We start from the raw sequence: 19,245 nt of genomic DNA on the forward strand, positions 1-19,245 counted from the left end.
CAAGGTTACAATGTGGAGCCTTGATGTACTTCTTTCCCAATTTTGAACCAATCCTTTTTTCCATGTCCAGTTCTAACTGTTGCTTCTTGACCTCCATACAGATTTCTCAGGAGACAGGTAATGTGGTCTGGTGTTCCTATCTCTTGAAGAATTTTCCACAGTTCATTGTAATCCACACAATCAAGCCTTTAGTGTGGTCCCTGAAGCAGAAGTAGATGTTTTCCTGGAATTCCCTTGCTTTTTCTATGATCCAGCAGATGTTCACAATTTGATCTCTTGGTTCCTCTGCCTTTTCTTAAACCAACTTGAATATCTGGAAGTTCACGGTTCATGTACTATTGAAGCCTAGATTGAAAATTTTTGAGCAATGGTTTGTTAGCGTGTGAAATGAGTACAATTGTGCAGTACTTTAAACTTTCTTTGGCATTGCCTTTCTTTGGGATTGGAGTGAAAAACAAAACAAAACAAAACAAAACTAACCTTTTCCAGTCCTCTGACCATTGCTGAGTTTTCCAAATTTGCTGGCATATTGAGTGCAGCACTTTCACAGCATCATCTTTTAGGATTTGAAAGAGCTCAACTGGAATTCCATCACCTCCACTAGCTTTCTTCGTAGTGATGCTTCCTAAGGCCCACTTGACTTCGTACTCCAGGATTTCTGGCTCTAGGTGAGTGATCACACCATCATGGTTATCTGGGTCATTCAGATCTTTTTTGTATAGTCCTTCTGTGTATTCTTGTCACCTCCTCTTAACATCTTCTACTTATGTTAGGTCCATACAGTTTCTGTCCTTTATTGTGCCCATCTTTGCTTGAAATGCTCACTTGGTATCTCTGATTTTCTTGAAGAGATCTCTAGGTCTTTCCCACTGTATTGTTTTCCTCTCTTTCTTTGCATTGATCACGTAGAAGGCTTTCTTATCTCTCCTTGCTATTCTTTGGAGCTCTGCATTCAGATGGATTTTTCTTTCCTTTTTTCTTTTGCCTTTTAGTTCTCTTTTCTCAGCTGTTTGTAAAATCTCCTCAGACAATCATTTTACTTTTTCCTTTTCATCATCTTGTGGCTGGTAAAGAATCCACCTGCAATGTGGGAGACCTGTGTGATCCCTGGATTGGGAACATCCCCGGGAGAAGGGAAAGGCTACTCACTCCAGTATTCTGGCCTGGAGAATTCTATGGACTATATATAGTCCATGGGGTTGCAAAGAGTCAGACATGACTGAGCAGCTTTCAGTCACTTGCTCACTTCTTGGGGATGATTTTGATCACTGTATATCAGTGAATCATTGTATATCATTGAACACTATATCCTGTATAGTATTAACAAACCTCTGTCCATAGCTTTTCAGGCACTCTGTCTATCAAATCTAATCCCTTGATTCTATTTCTCACTTCCACTGTATAATTGTTAGGGATTTGATTTAGGTCATACCTGAATGGTCTAGTAGTTTGCCCTGCTTTCTTCAATTTAATTCTGAATTTTGCAATAACGAGTTCATGATCTGAGCCACAGTCATCTCCCGGTCTTGTTTTTGCTGACTCTGTAGAGCTTCTCCATCTTTGGCTGCAAAGAATATAATCAGTCTGATTTCAGCATTGGCCATCTGGTGATGTCCATGTATAGAGTCTTCTCTTGTGTTGTTGGAAGAGGGTGTTTGCTATGACCAGTGTGTTCACTTGGCAAAGCTCTGTTAGCCTTTGCCCTGCTTCATTTTGTACTCCAAGGCCAAACTTGTCAGTTATTCCAGGTGTCTCTTGACTTCCTACTTTTGCATTCCCGTCCCCTGTGATGAAAAGGACATTTTTTTTGGTGTTAGTTCTAGGAGGTCTCATAGGTCTTCATAAAACTGTTCAACTTCAGCTGCTTCAGCATTAGTGTTTGGGGCATAGACTTGGATTACTGTGATATTGAATGGTTTGCCTTGGAAGTGAACTGAGATCATTCTGTTGTTTTTGAGATTGCACCCAGGTACTGCATTTTGGACTCTTGTTGACTATGATGGCTACTCCATTTTTTCTAAGGGCTTCTTGCCCACAGTAGTAGATATAATAGTCATCTGAATTAAATTCGCTCATTCTGGTCCATTTTAGCTCACTGATTCCTAAAATGCCAATGTTCATTCTTGCCATCTCTTGTTTGACCACTTCCAGTTTACATTGATTCATGGACCTGATGTTCCAGGTTGCTATGCAGTATTGTTTTTTTACAGCATCAGACTTTCCTTCCATTACCACTCACATCCACAACTGGGCATTGTTTTTGCTTTGGCTCTGTCTCTTCATTCTTTCTCAAGCTATTTCTCCACTCTGCCCCAGTAGCATATTGGCCACCTACCAACTTTGGGAGTTCATCTTTCAGTGTCATATCTTTTTGCCTTTTCATACTGTTCATGAGGTTCTCCAGGCAAGAATACTGAAGTCATTTGCCACTCCCTTCTCCAGTAGACCATGTTTAGTAAGAACTGTCCACCATGACTACTGTCTTGGGTGGCCCCACATGGCATGGCTTGTAGCTTCTTGAGTGAGACAAGCTTGTGATCCAAGTGATCAGTTTTCTGTAATTGTGGTTTCCATTCTGTCTGCCCTCTGATGGATAAGGATAAAAGGCTTGTGGAAGCTTCCTCATGGGAGGGACTGGCTATGGGGAAATCTGCGTCTTGCTCTGATGGACTGGGCCATGCTCAGTTCAGTTCAGTCAGTCAGTGCTGTCTGACTCTTTGCAACCCCATGGATTGCAGCACGCTAGGCCTCCCTGTCCATAACCAACTCCTGGAGTTTACTCAAACTCATGTCCATTGAGTCAGTGATGCCATCCAACCATCTCATCCTCTGTCATCCCCTTCTCCTCCTGCCTTCAATCTTTCCCAGCATCAGAGTCTTTTCCAGTGAGTCAGCTCTTGGCATCAGGTGGCCAGAGTATTGGAGTTTCAACTTCAGCATCAGCAGTGAATATTTAGGACTGATTTCCTTTAGGATGGACTGGTTGGATCTCCTTGCAGTCCAAGGGACTCTCAAGAGTCTTCTCCAACACCACAGTTCAAAGGCATCAATTCTTCAGTGCTCAGCTTTCTTTACAGTCCAACTCTTACATCCGTACATGACCACTGGAAAAACCATAGCCTTGACAAGATGGACCTATGTTGGCAAAGTAACGTCTCTGCTTTTTAATATGCTGTCTAGGTCGGTCATAACTTTCCTTCCATGGAGTAAGCGTCTTTTAATTTCGTGGATGTAGTCAGCATGAAATCTGCAGTGATTTTGGAGCCCCCAGAAATAAAGTCAGCCATTGTTTCCACTGTTTCCCCATCTATTTGCCATGAAGTGATGGGACTGGAAGCCATGATCTTAGTTTTCTGAATGTTGAGTTGTAAGCCAACTTTTTAACTTCTCGTCTTTCACTTTCATCAAGGGCTCTTTAGTTCTTCACTTCTGCCATAAGGGTGGTGTCATCTGCATATCTGAGGTTATTGATATTTCTCCAGGCAGTCTTGATTCTAGCTTGTGCTTCATCCAGCCCAGAGTTTCTCATTATGTATTCTGTGTATAAGTTATATAAGCAAGGTGACGATATACAGCCTTGATGTATTCCTTTTCCTATTTGGAACCAGTCTGTTGTTACATGTCTAGTTCTAACTGTTGCTTCCTCACCTGCATATAGGTTTCTCAAGAGGCAGGTCAGGTGGTCTGGTATTCCCATCTCTTTCAGAATTTTCCACAGTTTATTGTGATCCACACAGTCAAAGGCTTCAGCATAGTCAGTAAAGCAGAAATAGATGTTTTTCTGGAACTCTCTTGCTTTTTTGATGATCCAGTGGATGTTGGCAATTTGATCTCTGGTTCCTCTGCCTTTTCTAAAACCAGCTTGAATATCCGGAAGTTCATGATTCACGTATTGCTGAAGCCTGGCTTGGAGAATTTTGAGCATTACTTTGCTAGCATGTGAGATTAGTACAATTGTGCAGTAGCTTGAGCATTCTTTGGCATTGCCTTTCTTGGGGAGGGGCCGTGCTTAGTAAATCTTTAATCCAATTTTCTTTTGATGGTGGGGCTGTGTTCCCTTCCTGCAGTTCGGCCTGAGGCCAAACTATGGTAGGGGTAATGGTGACCTCCTTCAAAAGGGCTTTTGCCAGGACTGTTGTATTCCATGCCCCAGATCACACAGCAGGCCACTGTTGACCCATGCCTCTGCTGGAGACTCCTGGACACTCACAGAGAAGTCTGGCTCAGTCTCTTGTGGGGTCACTGCTCCTTTCTCCTGGATCCTGGCATGCACAAGGTTTTGTTTGTGCCCTCCAAGAGTCTGTTTCCCTGGTCCTGTGAAAGTTCTGTAATCAAATTCTACTCGCCTTCAAAGTCAAATTCTCTGGGGATTCTCAGTCCCTTTGCTGGATCCCCAGATTGGGAATCTGTTGTGGACCCTAGTACTTTCGCAACAGTGTGGGAACTTCTTTGGTATAATTGTTCTCCAGTTTGTGGGTTGTCTGCCTGGTCGCTTGGTGGGATTCACATGCTGCGCCTCCCGAGTCTGCTGGAGCCAGAGCCCCTGTTCCCATGGCAGGCCACTGCTGACCTGTGCTTCTGCAGGAGACACTCATACACTCAAAGGCAGGTCTGGCTCAGTCTCTGTGAGATCCCTGGGTCCTGGTGTGCACAAGGTTTTGTTTGAGTCCTTTGAGCATTTGTGACGAGTATGGGGTTTGATCCTAAAACTGATTTTGCCCCTTGTACCGTCTTGTAGGGGCTTCTCCTTTGCCCTTGGACACGGGGTATCTTTTTTGTTGGGATCCAACATTCTCATGTCAATGGTTGTTCAGCAGCTAGTTGCATTTTTGGATTTCTCACAGGAGATGAGTGCACATCCTTCTACTCTGCTATCTTAGGCACATTTTATGTACCTCAGAGCCCCTGGGAAGGAGGACCCCAAGGAAAGGGTCCAGCCAGCATCTCTAGGCCACATGACCCCATTCCGCTAGCCACTCTGGAGGGTGTAGGGTGGCTGTAGGAGGCCCTCCACCACAGGCCCCAGTCCCAGGCAGAGAGGCACCCAGTGAAGCAATGGGACCCCAGGCAACATGCAGATGTGGAGAATGAGGGTGATGATATTGTCCAATGCGGATAAGACCCTCCTGAAAAACAGTTATTAAGCGTCCTTCGACTTCATTGAGAGAATTTAAATAACTAAGTGGAGAACATTCTTAACTTACCCCTGTTCTTCATGTTCCTATGCTGTGTCACTAAACACATCTGTGCTTTCATCTTTGAGACTGTTCTTGCAGGGTACACTAGTGACAGGGACAGAAATAATTGATTTAATAATGTTTTCCTTTGATGTTATTCAGTCCCTAAGTTGTATCCGACTGCCGCCCCATGGACTACTGCATGCCAGGCTCCTCTGTCCTCCACTGTCTCTTGGAGTTTACTCAAATTCATGTCCATGGAGTGGACCATCTCATCCTCTTCCACCCTCTTCTCCTTCTGCCTTCAATCTTTCCCAGCATCAGGATCTTTTCTGATGAGTTGGCTCTTTGCATCAGGCGGCCAGAGTATTGGAGCTTCAGCTTCAGCATCAGTCCTTCTGGTGAATATTCAAATATCTTACATTGAAGTAAAAAGATTACTTAAAATCTTCCTCAAGTTCTATTGACTAATGATAGTTCATAAGGTAAGACAAATCTAAAAGGTTATGGTTATAGTTTGGTTAGGTTTTGAGAAGTTTTTGTTTTCTGCAGTAATAAAGAATTGGTGTTGCTTTAGTTGATGCAGGTTGACTGTTTTAATGGTTCATTGATTTATCTGGATATAAACAACTCTCATTATCCAGGATTTGTATCCCGTATCACAAGCTATCATACAGCAAACTGTAGCCATATTTGATATTCCTATACCTTATCTAGAATATTCTCTAATGCTTACTATTAGATTTTTAAAAACTGAAGTATTTGTCATAGATTTTACCAAGTTGAACATTAAAAAAATTTCTTACTCAGCTTTACCATCTTGAGTGTACAGTTATGTGTACCATCTTCAGTGTATCAGCTTAAATGTATAGTTCATCGGACTTCTTAAAATGCAGAATATTTTCCTGGAAACAATAATGATTAAAAAAAATCAATTTAGTTAATACTATGTGGGGAGAAAGTCATTAAGGAGTCATTAATGAGGAATCTGTAGAATCTAGAAAGGCTCAGGACATGGGATGTTTAGGCACTTAAAAAAGGCCAGACTGTGGGATGGGGCTGAAAATGAAGGAGTGGTTGAAATTAGGATAAATTGTCCAGAGGTTCCTTCTCCTGTGCAAGTGGGCCCCCATTCCCATCTCCTCTCTTTCAGAAAACAAACGTTCTGAGGGATTCTACCATCAGGCAAGGTGAGATTCCTTACTCAGAACAGACAATTCAAGTGAGAGTGTATGTGTTGACAAATGGGACCCCTGTTTCCTCTTCTTCTTTGGTTCCTCTGATGCTGGCAGGTGGGCTTTTACTGCCAGTTCAGGAATGGAAGTTCTTCTCTGAACTGACCCAAGAGAAAAAATGTATAGTTACTAACATTTAGCATTCCAGCACTGAAAAAACTGGCTTACTGCCATATTGTCCTAAAATGAAGTTCCACTGATAAGCCCTGCCCATTCAGTGAGTTTCCTTTAGCTCCTTATTGCCTTACTCATAAATATGCATGTTCACTTAGGATCATCAGGTGTTCGTGGAAGTTTCCAACATGAAAGACCAAGACCAAACACATAGTAACAATGGAGTTGAGAGTTATGGCATTACAGTATCAGTTCAGTTCAGTTCAGTTGCTCAGTCATGTCCGACTCTTTGCGACCCCATGAATCGCAGCACGCCAGGCCTCCCTGTCCATCACCAACTCCCAGAGTTCACTCAGACTCACGTCCATCGAGTCAGTGATGCCATCCAGCCATCTCATCCTCTGTTGTCCCCTTCTCCTCCTGCCCCCAATCCCTCCCAGCATCAGAGTCTTTTCCAATGAGTCGACTCTTCACATGAGGTGGCCAAAGTACTGGAGTTTCATACCATGCCATTAAATTTACCCATTTAAAGTATACAAAACATGGCATTATCCTTGGCTTTTCTCTTTCTCAGCCCACATCAGCAAACCGTGATGGTTCCATATTCAAATAACATCTGGAATCTGATCCCTTCACTACCTCCCCTGCCCCAACCTGGTTCCAGCCACCAGCCTCTCTTCTCTGGATGGTTGCAGTGTCTCTGCTCTGAGCTCTTTTCCTTGCCTCTCTTTTGTTCAGTATCTGTACGGCATCCAGAGGGATGCATTTAAAATACAAACCAGACTGTGATGTTTTCTTGCTCAGAGCGCTTCAGTGGCTCTTGTGTTCAGGGAAAGCCAGAGTCCTTTTGGTCACTTCTCACAGCATGCACACCTCTTGCCTGCCTGATCTTCTCCATAGCACTTACTATCATTCAACATATTAGACATTTACATAGTCATTTTGTTTCTTGTCTTACACCTGTTCTCGTCTTCCTTTATTAGAATGCATTCTCAATGAGAATTGGGATTTTTCTCTTATTCTTTGCTGTATTCCCACAACCTAGAACATTGCTTGGCATATAGTAGGTCCTGAATAAGGATTTATTAAATAGATGTATTATTTTTATATAAGTAAAAACTATATTTAAGAATACTACTGATTTTAAGTTATTTGCAGGAAGCTAAGCTAAGGTGCTCCTTATCTTACTGATTTAAGCATCCTCAAGCAACTTGAAACTAAAATCGTGAGAGATCTAATTGAGAAGAGTTGTTTCCATTTGGAAAATATTCATAGGCTATCATGAGATTATGCCCCTTTAAAAATCTGTGCTGGGTGCTAGCAGTCCTTATTGCAAATATTTATTGTAACATTCCATGGTAACTTTATAATGGAGACTCTTTTAATATTTATTTTTAAATCAGAGAATCAGCTTAGTGAGTGCATCTAAGCATCACAGTTATCTTCTGTAAAGGCACAGACGCCTGAAATTCTAATCCTGTGGTGTAAGGAAAATGACCCCTACTTGTCTTACCATCAGTTTGCCTTTATTGGTTCATAATAATACTTGCTGTGTTTTGGTGTCGACTGAAGCTATTTAGTATTTCATCAGTGTTCCCTTTCCTGGCTTTGCCTCTCTTCTCACCTGTTCCTTTGGGAAAACTTAGGATCCCAGATTAACGATATTGCAGACATTTTCATGGATTTCATGGATCCAATTCTGCATCCACTTGATTAGAATTCACAGTAGGAAAAGCTGGTCTAAAGCCAGAAGGGTCTTTATCCTGAAGCAAATACCCTCTTAGGTACAGGATATAAGAATAAAAAGCTAGGAAGAAAGCAAATTCCCTGGTCTGTCTTTGCCAGCACGTCTTCTTTCTTGGAAATGAGCTGAAAGATACCCTCCCTCCACACTCCCAGTCCTTAGACAGCATAATATGGGCAGTCTTTGAACCCACAAAAGACTTTAAGTAAGATGTTTGAAAAATCTTGTTTCTCTGATGTTTAATCTCTTAGATTATAACTCACTTCATAGAAGTAATTTATATTTGTGTTATCTGCTTCCTGTGGGACCTCAGGGATTGGCAGGCTTTTTTACTTATTGTTTTGTTCTGTTTTTGGTGATTTCACTTAAGAGTTGTTTGAGGGCTTCCCTGATGGCTCAGTGGTAGAGAATCTGCCTGCCAGTGCAGGAGACATGGGTGCAATCCCTGGGTCAGGAAGATTCCACATGCCTCGGAGCAAACAAGCCTGTGTGCCACAACTGTTGAGCCTCTTTTCCAGAGCTGGGGAGCCACAACTCCTGGAGCTCGCACACTGTAGAGCCTGTGCTCCACTGCAGGAGAAGCCACCACAGCCAGAAGCCTGTGCACCGCAACTGGAGAATAGCCCCCACTCGCCGCAACTAGAGAAAGCCTGTGCACAGCAGTGAAGACCTAGGGCAGCCAGAAATAAAAAATTAATAAACATTTTTAAAAGTTTAATCATATCATAGCCAACCACTATTTTTTTTTTTTATTTTCCTAGGGACTGAAGAGGTTAATGACCATTTGCCAGAAGCACTTTCCTACAGATCCATCAAAATGTGTGGAGTACAATGCACTATGAGATCTGTGTGCAGTGTGTAAATATCAAGAGAAGCTTAAGGAAGCCTGTCACGGACTTCTGGAATCACCACCAGTTGCAATGAGGGAAGAAGAAAAAAGGAGTTTGTGGTCTCTGAGTTCTACCTAATGCAGCTCTTGGTTTTAAGAACCTGTGTTGGCTCTCATGTCACGTCTGACTGCAGAGTGATTTTTGTGTCTTACTTTTAAGTAGTCAAAAGATTAAGTACTAAAGACTTTCCCCAGTAATTTAAATGTGTAAATTTAAAACAGTCACAGGACACGGTTTAAAATAACTTTTCCCCTCTAGACCTAAAAGTTGAAATGAAAGGATTAAAGAGGAACATTTGAGGATGGACTTAATGATTTCTATAAAATGTGGTAATTTTCATGTTGCCTTTTATGCTTTGTTTATAGAGAAATATTTTTATATTTTTCAACAAAAATATGGAACCATTTAGTGAAAATTGATCGTCCTTAAATGTTGCTTGACTTTTGCCACCTTGCAATATATTTGAATGTAAATGTTTTTACTATTAAGTGTCTATCTTGCGTTTTAAAGCTTTTATCCTTTAAAGATATACATTATAGTATTGGTCATCTCTCAGAACAGAATTAACAGGAAGTAGAAGTTTGGAAAACAAAGATGGTATATTAAACCAACAGAAGTTCAAATTCAGTAGCCCCAGGCATCAAGGTTTCAAGGTGAAGAAATGGATTGTCAGGGCTGCTGCTGGCTCTTCCTGGAATAGGACTGCCTGCTAATGTCGTCCTCCCGAGACCGTGGTGGATGGCTGGTCACACTCCGTCTCACCGGCCAAAGAGAAGGGTGCTGGACTCTTGTCACTGCCCAAGTTGAAGGGCTTGGTCTGATGTCACTCAAGCGAGGACTTCTTTTGACTCTTGCACAGTGTCACACCCAGATATCTGTGATGAATCACTGCGCTTTAGAAGTCGAGAGGATTCAGTGGATAGAGACAGGTGGGTAAATAGAATGGTACTTGACCAGGTGGAGTGGTGCTGGCGGCTCCTGGTAGGAGTGGGACTCTGACATCAGAACTGCCTCGCCTCACATTTCAGCAACACAGGCATGTGTATGTCTGTACACCCACGAGCAAGGCACTTCATCTCTTTAAACTTCAGCTTCCTTGTCTGCAGATGGTGGTAGTCATTGTCCATGCCTCACAGCATCACTGTTTTAAGTGAAATAAAATGTATAGCACGCTACCAGGCAAATACTGTGTCCTTGTTGGTGGTAGAGTGAAGACAAAGTGGCTTTCCCAGACCACTGGTCAGGACAGTGTGTGCTCCCCTCAGGATGACAGCCAGGCTGCTGGTGGCAGTGTCGGTAGTACTAATCAGTGGAAGTATTTATTAAGCACTTACTGTATCCACGCTCTATAGCTGCTCACACTTTCAGCCATTTCTGAGTTTAGAAGAATCCAGAATGTGGAGCCTGGAGTCAGCCAAGTGAGTGCAGGTGGATTCAATTACTTATTCTGGCCCCTCTTGGAAAGCCTTGAAAGCCAATTTTGGCCACTTGTGGGGCCTGTGGCTACGCTGGGCTGATTGTGTCCGCTGGTTATTTGCTCAATGGTGGCTGAGGCCTCCTGTCCTGAATTGAATCAGTGTTCCTTGCCCTTCACCCCACTTTAGAAAACCATTTCTTATTAAATTAATTAGAACTGAATGAAGCTTAGTAGAGCAATAAGAGACAGGCTTTCATAAGATGTGACAACAATGTAGACTTCAGTTATATAGTCTTGAATAGAACTTGTTTATAAATATTGTTGAATGAATACTCCACAGATCACTTTTTTAAAAATTCATAGGCAGCCCACACCATGGTAGTCAGCTCATTTTGTGTTGTCTTCCCATTTGCCCTGAGTTAATATTCCACAGAGAAGAAACTGCATCATGTGACACCAGTACCTTCTAGAACTGATCAGCACGGGTAGATGGTTTGAGGGGGAAAAAAAAGTGTGTAAGGTATTCTGTGGTGCCGTGAATGCTAGTCATTTTGGGGCTTGGGTAGAGGGAGGCAGGTTGAAAGGTGTAGATTCCTCATAGAGAAGTTTTCTATTTCCCAGAAGTTAAAAGGTCTTCAGAGGACTTTACCTGTCATGGGGGTTTAGTAAAAAATGACCTTTCTCATTCTCCAGATCATGAAAATTATAGTGCAGCAGATGGTACATATTTCTAATTTTTAGCTGTTTCTAAAACAATAAAGGCCTATCTTTTAAAATCAGTCACACTCCTGAAATAAGTATATTCTTCTCTCTCTTCGTCCCCACCTCCCCAGACTCCTTTCCAAAGGAGTTGTGTCTTTCTGGATTCAAATCTAATAAAACACTGTTTTCCCTCAAAAGTAAATCCTGTGTTTCTTAGGAGTGTTCTTGCCAACTGCAAAGACAGCAGTATTTTTTAGCATTGCAGTACAGGGCTGTGGCAGTCTGGAGGCCATGGCTGTGATTTCAGCCCTTGGGGAAAAACTAGGAAAAGAAAACTGAGGCCAAAAACAATTGACACATAGAGAGGAGAGGGGACAGCCCGGATCTTGTAGGAAGAAGGGGAAGGTCCCAAGAGACCAGTGCTGGGAAGGTAGCTGTCACTAGTACGAGTGTTTAGGATGCACTGCATCTTGAAAAGAATTTGGAGGAATAGAAAATAGGGTTGATTAGCAGTACAACTTTTGAATGTTAAGTTTTTCCTTCTGATGATCTCCTGGCCCCCTGTAGCACTTTAGATTGTCCTGGGATTTGACCACAGTAAATATGGTAGTATTTACTTAGCAGTAAAGAATCCGCCTGCAATGCAGGAGACTCGGGTTCTGTTCTTGGGTCAGGAAGATCCCCTGGAGAAGGAAATGGCAACACACTCCAGCATTTTTGCCTGGAAAATCCCATGGACAGAGGACCCTGGCAGGCTATAATCCACGGGATTGCAGAAGAGTCAGACACGACTTAGCAACTAAACAACAACAAATTCTGTAGAAATCCAATTATTTGAAAGAAAGAGTTCCGTAGATTTGAACTTGTGGATCCTATCACTGGCTCCTTTTCAGCCCTGTAGTAACCCCTTTATTACTTCTGGACCTACAAAGGTAGTAGAGCTAAGTGGGGCAGATTCAGTGAAAGGGGAGCTTCGGTTGAGATGTAGCTGTTCCCTTTGAATATCTGCAAGAGCGTAACCTTGTGGATCATGCCTCCTTCCTCCACATCCTCGCCCATGAAGTCCCTTAACTTTATCCCCTAGAAATTTATGGTATGGAGTCGTACTGGGAGGCTTGAACTGAAAGCCCTTTCTCATGGCAGGTTTGTGTAAGAGTTTCCAGCTGTCTAGAGCATGAGGAGCCAGCCCCAGTCCCCAGAGGGTCGCTGTGGGAACACTGTTATGGCAACTGGTTTTCATCAGAGTCGGCAGTTGGATGGGCTGAATTCTGACTATGCACTAGTTCGTCCTTTAATGGTTAACAGTAACCTTAAAATCTTTTGAAATTTAAAAATAAGTTCTGGTGGCGTGGACTAACTCGAGGGAATGCAGTGTGGTTGGCAGTTGTCGCTGTGGTGTGAACTGACCCCTTTCAGGATTTTGGAAACATACTCATTTAAAATACACACACACACATATAAAATATTTGTATGTATATATATATGTTTTTACATTTTCCAAAACAGTTTATTTTGAAAGTATTGATTATTTACTCCTTTTTCCACAAACTCTTATAAACTCGCCCAGACTAATCTTTGTGTTGATGGTAGTGGTTACTCTTGTTTAACTAGGCCACTTCCTTTTGTTTAGTCTCTCCTCTCTGTCCTTAAGCACCCGCTTTGAAATCATTGTCAGCTTTCTCCCAGCATTCAAGATGAACACATACTTTGACCACGGAGGGCAGCTAAGAAGGTTTGAGCTGCTTTTTGAGTGTCACTGGTGATCACTGAGGCATTCAGCAAGCTTCCTTGCTGATGATTCTTGCTGATGATTCCATCAGGAGTCATCTGCATACCCAGCTCTCCTTGCCCTCTAAACTCCCAGGGTTGACAGCTTGCCAAAACCAAATTGCCTTTACTCTCCAACTTGCTCTTCCCTTGAGACTTAGGAGACATCACGAACCATTAGCATTGTCCTCTGAGCCTGATTTCAGTTTTGCATCTCGTAAAGTGGGAGGATTAAAGTTGTGGCTTTGAGATGCTTTGACTATAGCTCAACAGTCAGCCATAACAAATAGGTGGGACCCAGTATCACCTATGTGTATTCCCTGACCATGCCATGAGCGGTGCTTTCTGATTTTTCTTTCCTGTTGTGTTTCTTTTAAAAATATGCTGTTATGACTCTAAAAGTGGCTTACAACTCATTAATGTGTTGTGACCAGCAGTTTGAAAACCATAGGTTAAAAAGAATTAGAGTTACAGAAGGAAGTGACCTGGTGGATGAATTTAGGGCAAAAGGACTCTATTTCTTCTATTTATTTATTTTTTAATAGAGAACACTTAGCTCTCAAGGTTTATGTGGAAATTGGCATATTATAAAACCTTGAGTATTTCAGTTGTTAAATATTTTTGAAGCAATAATTCTTAGGTTTCAAATGAGGTGACTTGTGCATAGAGAGAACCTCCAGGACAGGCCTCATGTAAGAAAATTAACGGTAAGAATAGGTGACTACCTTGGGCTGACTATACATTGTGTAAAGCAAGAATAAACAGATATAAAATATGAGATTGTTTAAACTATGAGTTAGGGTTGAGGCAGAGAGAGATAGCAGGAGTCTAGTATTAATCAGTTACCTGTTGAGGGTTTGTTTAGCCCTTTGATGATTATTTCCCAAGACTCGCAGCTAGATTTCATTTCCTTCATTTCCTTCAAAGTTTTATTCAGTTGTAACATATACAGCAAAGTGCACACATCAGAAAGATACCATATCATACAACTTTTTCAGAGTGAAGCTGTCTCAAAGTAACTATCATCCAAGTCAGGAAAGATAATGTTATTAGTGCCCCAGAAATCTCTTCATGCCTCATCAGGACAGAGCCATGGCCTTGATTTCTGCTGTCGTTATTTAAAAAAACATCTTTCTTGATTGGATGCGTGTACGGTAAGATTCACCCATTCAAAGGGTACAGTCGTCTTTAGAATATTCAGAATTGTGCAGTCAGCAGCACATGTGGGACACTTTCATCACCCCGAAAGAAACCCGGGACCCATTAGCAGTCATTCCCCGTGTGAGTGAGTTTGCTTGTTGTTTGTTTGTTTGACTGCACCAGGTCTTAGCTGTGGCAGGCAGGATCTTCAGTCTTCTTAGTTGCAGCAGGTAGGATCTAGTTCCCTGACAGGGTTTTGAATCCGGGCTCCCTGCAGCTTCTTAGCCACTGGACCACTTGGGGAAGTCCCTCATTGTGATTTCTTTGATTCTCATTTCTCTATCCCATTCTACATTTGATAGACATTTGAGTCATCTCCACTTTGGGTATGAATGCTGTACATGTATTTTTTGGTGAATTATAAATTCCTCTAGGGTCTATATGAAGTTGAGAAATGTTTGGGTATGTGTGTACTCAGAAGGTGGTGCCAAAGAGCTTTCTGAGGGGCTCGTGCCAGTCCACAGTGCCATGTGCGGGACTCGAGGGGTCTTGGCCCCTCCTGGAATGTCCTCGGTCACTTCAGCTTCAGCTCTTGTCCACTTCAGCTCTTGTGACGGGCTAACATGGTACCATGTTGTAGTTTCACTTTGCGTTTTGCTGAGGAAAATTAAGTGGAGCATTTTTCATATGTACTTCATGGCCATTGAGATTTTAACTTTTGTGAAATCTTCTGTTCAAGTTTTTATTTTTGTCCACTTTTTTCTACCGAATTCCTGGCCTTTTTCTTACTGACTTAACACAGTTCCTTATATGCTCTGGCTGAGGCCTGTGTTCAGTGTGTGTTATAAATACTTCTGCTCTGTGGCTTGACTTTATGTTAGGTTTTCTATGCATAGTGTTACTTGCTCAGTCATGTCCGACTATGTGTGACCCCATGGACAGTAGCCCTCCAGGCTCCTCTGTCCATGGGATTCACCAGGCAAGAATACTGCAGTAGGTTGCCATTCCCTTCTCCATTTTCTCTGCATAGGGGAAATAGTCTTATCACTAGCTCAGATATTGACATAACCTTTGTCAGCTATCTTTACCAGATAGATTTTATAAAAAGTCATGTGAATCCTAAATAAAATAATCTTTGCATAGTGCAGTGCCTGCGTATGGGATTTGAGAGGAGAGAAATAATGTGTTTTTGTATTATTGTTAAACGTTGTAGTGGTACTAGATTGCCATTTCATTAAGACTTGGTGCGTTTTTGCCATTCTCATAAGATACGTGTTAAGCATGTTAGTGTTCACCTGAATGAGCTCGTGGGTATCGGCACCAGGTTGCTTCAGCTGCAGGAAAACCCGGACCCAGTGTGTGTTAATGGCAGTCCATAGACAGCCAGGTTGCAGAGCAGACGGAGGTCGACCTGTGGTAGAGATTCGTGTCACTCTGTAGGACAGAGGCATCGAACTCTTGTTCCTCTCTGAGTTATTCCCAAATCTCCACTAGGCTTAGGAGTGACTTTGAGAGGAATAAACTCCGGATACCTCTGTGGGTGAGAAAGATATCTGAGAAAACATACACTTGTGATTCTGTCATTCGGGGAGAAAGTATCTTGGTATGCTTTGACTTGTTAACTACCACCGTTCCTTCTAGGGCAGTAACAGACATTACACAAACTTGAGCCAAAAAGGTATGTATGGTTTTTGTCCTTTATAGAAAATTACTTTTTGACTGACAGCCTCTCCCCTGCACCTGCCACACTCTGCTTTGGGATCAGGCTCTGCAGACCACATTTCTCCTCTGCGACTGGCTTTGTGTTAGGTTCTACCGATCATGGGCCACGTGGGAGACAGGAGCCCCTAGGAGGGAGGGAGGCCCTCTTCCTCCGTGTTCACTACCTGTCCCCAGTGGTGGTGGCCCCGCCGTGGGCCTGCAGCCCACGGTGACACTTGGCATTCCTAGAGGAGGTGGTCCCTGCTCACAGGTTTTCCACACTTCTGTAGAACCATTGCAGCATCATCAGCCAGTGCTCCTCTCCAGACATTTGAATCCTAGCTCTGTGGGGTCCCGCCAAGTTCCTGAGGCACCCGAGCCACCCGAGCAGCATCCAGGTCTCAAAGGTTTGATTCCCAGCTCCTCAAACCTCTAAGTCTTCAGAGTCCCTTGTCTTTGTTTCCAGCCCTGAGACCAGTGGCTTTTCCTGTGGTTCTCATCTCTGTGATACCTCAGGGTCCCCCTTTTCCTGTCACCTCTTCACTTTCTGGTTAACAGTCTTTTCTGTTATAATAATTGACATGCTTGGCAGCCAGATTTCTGGTTCCTGCTTGAGGGGAAGTGTGATGGGTCCCCTTCCCACAGCCTTCAGCTCAGGTTGGCTTCCCTCCAGCACACATGGACTTTGCTCCCAGTTCGTGGGGTTCACCCCAAGCGTGGAGAACCAAGATGCCGGGGAAACTGGTGTTACCTCCTGTCTAGTCGCGAAGTCCTGTCCTTGTGCCCTCTCCCTTTAATTCCCTCTCTGCTCTGCCTCAGTCTCTTCAACACCTTCTCTGCATTCGTTCCTCTGCTTCTTTCTACTTCCTCGGCATCTTCCTGGCTTTGCTCTTCTCCGTAATCCATCTGGAGTCCATCATCATCACTCCAGTTTCTCACCAGGACCGTCTTCTCTCTTCCCCTGTTGTCCTTTGGCCACACTGTCCCACACAACCTGGGCCTGGCTCATTCCGATGGCTCCCCGACCCCGCCGCGGTGCCACTGGAGGGGATTCCCACCCTGTGTCCAGTGTCCTCGGGCACCGAGAGAGGCCTGGAGTGCGTGCCCCACCCCCTCTCTGCTTGGGGCTGTTCTCCCCGTGACCGCTGCATCCCGATCCTCCGTCTTTCCCTTGTCATCTGGAAGGTGGCCTCACCTAGTTTTCCTCACAGCAGGTGGAACACGGACACAGGCCTAAGGTCTGTCGCTGCCTCCACACTTACCACCTCTTCTTACCTTACTTGGAGGAAAGGTGTATCTCCACCTGTCAGAGGCTGAATCTTCCACTGACCAACCTTGCTTTCTTCCAACCTTCTAATGTGTTGTATACATTATTATTTCTTTCCCTCCACCCCCAAGAGAACAAGGGCAGGGATTTCACATCCATTTGGTTGGCTGCATATGCGACAAGGACAGGAGGTCATCATGGGTGGGTCCAAGGATTTGGGCCTGAGCCCTGGGAGACTGGAGGTGCCTCTAACTTGGTTGGGGGACGTCACTGATGGAGCGGATTTGGAGGGTAGCTCAGAAATTCACTTCCAGATGTGTTAGCACATTAGACATCCGTGTGGAGCTGTTGAGTGGGCTGCAGGATATACAAGTTTCAGAGAGGAGGTCCAGGGAGAAGTACAGATGCCCTTAGCACAATGGTACCCCACTCCAGTACTCTTGCCTGGAAAATCCCATGGGCAGAGGAGCCTGGTGGGCTGCAGTCCATGGGGTCGTGAAGAGTCGAACACGAGTGAGCGACTTCACTTTCACTTTTCACTTTCATGCTTTGGAGAAGGAAATGGCAACCCACTCCAGTGTTCTTGCCTGGAGAATCCCAGGGACGGGGGAGCCTGGTGGGCTGCCGTCTATGGGGTCGCACAGAGTTGGACACGACTGAAGTGACTTAGCAGCAACAGCACACAGATGACATTTTAAACCATGGGCACTATGAGAGCTACAGGAAGTGACTGCACGGTAAAGCTTGAACTGAGCTCTGGGACACTAGTGCGTAGACCTTGGGGAGATGGAGCAAAAGCCATCAAGGAGCTGGGCAGAAGCCCTGACTGTATTAAGGAGGAAAAACCAGACGATGTCCTGTCCTGGATTCAAGTGACAAGAGTCTTTCCATGAAGGAAGCAAGAGGGATCAGCCATGCCCAGTGCTGCTGGTAAGTCACCTTACAAAATTAACCTAAGAGAATTAACCCTTGCATGTGGAGAGTCATCCTTGACCTTGATAAGGGGTTTTGGTAGAGTGGGAGGAAGGGAAGCATTATTAGAAAGGGTTTGATGGAAAATAGGATGAATGGGTGAAAAAAGGAAACTACTTGTTTATGGGGATAAAGATTTATGGAGAGTAAAGTGGGTTTCTGATGAAAAAATAAATTTTGGTGCAACTGCACATGTATGAGCCTTATCAGCTAACCTGCTGAACTGCAGATTCATCCTCCTGAATTGCAGTACAGGCCCTTCAGCTCTTACCTGGATAGATACTGACTGTGCTGGGAGTGAGACTCTGTGCAAGGCAGAGAGAGGTCGTGTCTCTGTCCGGTCTGCTCGTCTCTGCTATCTCACCAGGCAGCCTCTTGAACGAGAGATCCCTGAGGGATCCCACTGACACACTTGCTTATCTCCTATCTGCCGGGCTCATTTTACCCTCTTCCGTTAGATGCAGAGGACCTGGGACCACTGCAGAACATGCAGGGAAAGGCTGACTTCAGCTGTGGCCACTGCCTGCTGGCTGACCCCCATCAGGGCTTCTCTGATATTCCTCTTTTTAGAGGAATTTCATGTCTGAGCTTGTTGGAACTGGTGTTTTGGAGTAAGACCTATTTTTAATGCTTTCTACAGGAACCAGCTATTTACTTTGTGTTCTCTACTAACCAAAATAATGACTTTTTGGAATTGCCTTGTCACAGTGTAAGGGGAGTGTGTGTGTGTGTGTGAAACGGGAAAGTTCCATCTTCCTGTGGGTTGGTTGCTTTCAGGTGATAGAGCTTAATAGGAGACAGTAGATTTATTTCCTGAGCAGCAACATGTTTACATGTAAAAGACTTATTAACAGAAGATCCTATTTGTTTGAAATCAGTGTTGATTATCTTTTGATAGGAGGCCCTGGTAGCTTTGCCAAGGACAGACAGGCTTTGGTGTAAGATGCTGTCCTGATGGGCTCGCTTCAGATGTGCTTTGAGTCTGTTCTCAGTGGCTTTTTTCCCTTTCTGGGAGGGTTAGCCCACACTAGCGGCAGATGTTTCAGCCAGGCTCTCCGTCCTGGGGTGCTTTTGCCCGTCAGATTTCTAGTTCCTTGCTAGTGAGGAGGTGCAGTGTGG

The 19,245-nt window shown here is 43.8% G+C and overlaps 1 protein-coding gene across 2 annotated transcripts in view; it reads left to right on the plus strand.

The window, feature by feature from the left end:
* Window positions 1-11,356, plus strand: part of PRPF18 (pre-mRNA processing factor 18) — a 56,123-nt gene extending 44,767 nt beyond the window's left edge. The window contains exon 11 of one of the 2 annotated variants that reach the window (XM_005214176.5): window positions 9,032-11,356. In XM_005214176.5, coding sequence (XP_005214233.1) covers window positions 9,032-9,112 — 81 coding nt within the window. In that variant the 3' untranslated portion in view covers window positions 9,113-11,356. The remainder of the gene's footprint in view (window positions 1-9,031) is intronic. The other variant, NM_001075323.1, reaches the window with a different exon arrangement.
* The last annotated feature ends 7,889 nt before the right edge of the window (window positions 11,357-19,245 follow it).

This window comes from Bos taurus, chromosome 13 (assembly GCF_002263795.3).
Source record: "Bos taurus isolate L1 Dominette 01449 registration number 42190680 breed Hereford chromosome 13, ARS-UCD2.0, whole genome shotgun sequence".
Taxonomy (NCBI): Eukaryota; Metazoa; Chordata; class Mammalia; order Artiodactyla; family Bovidae; genus Bos; species Bos taurus.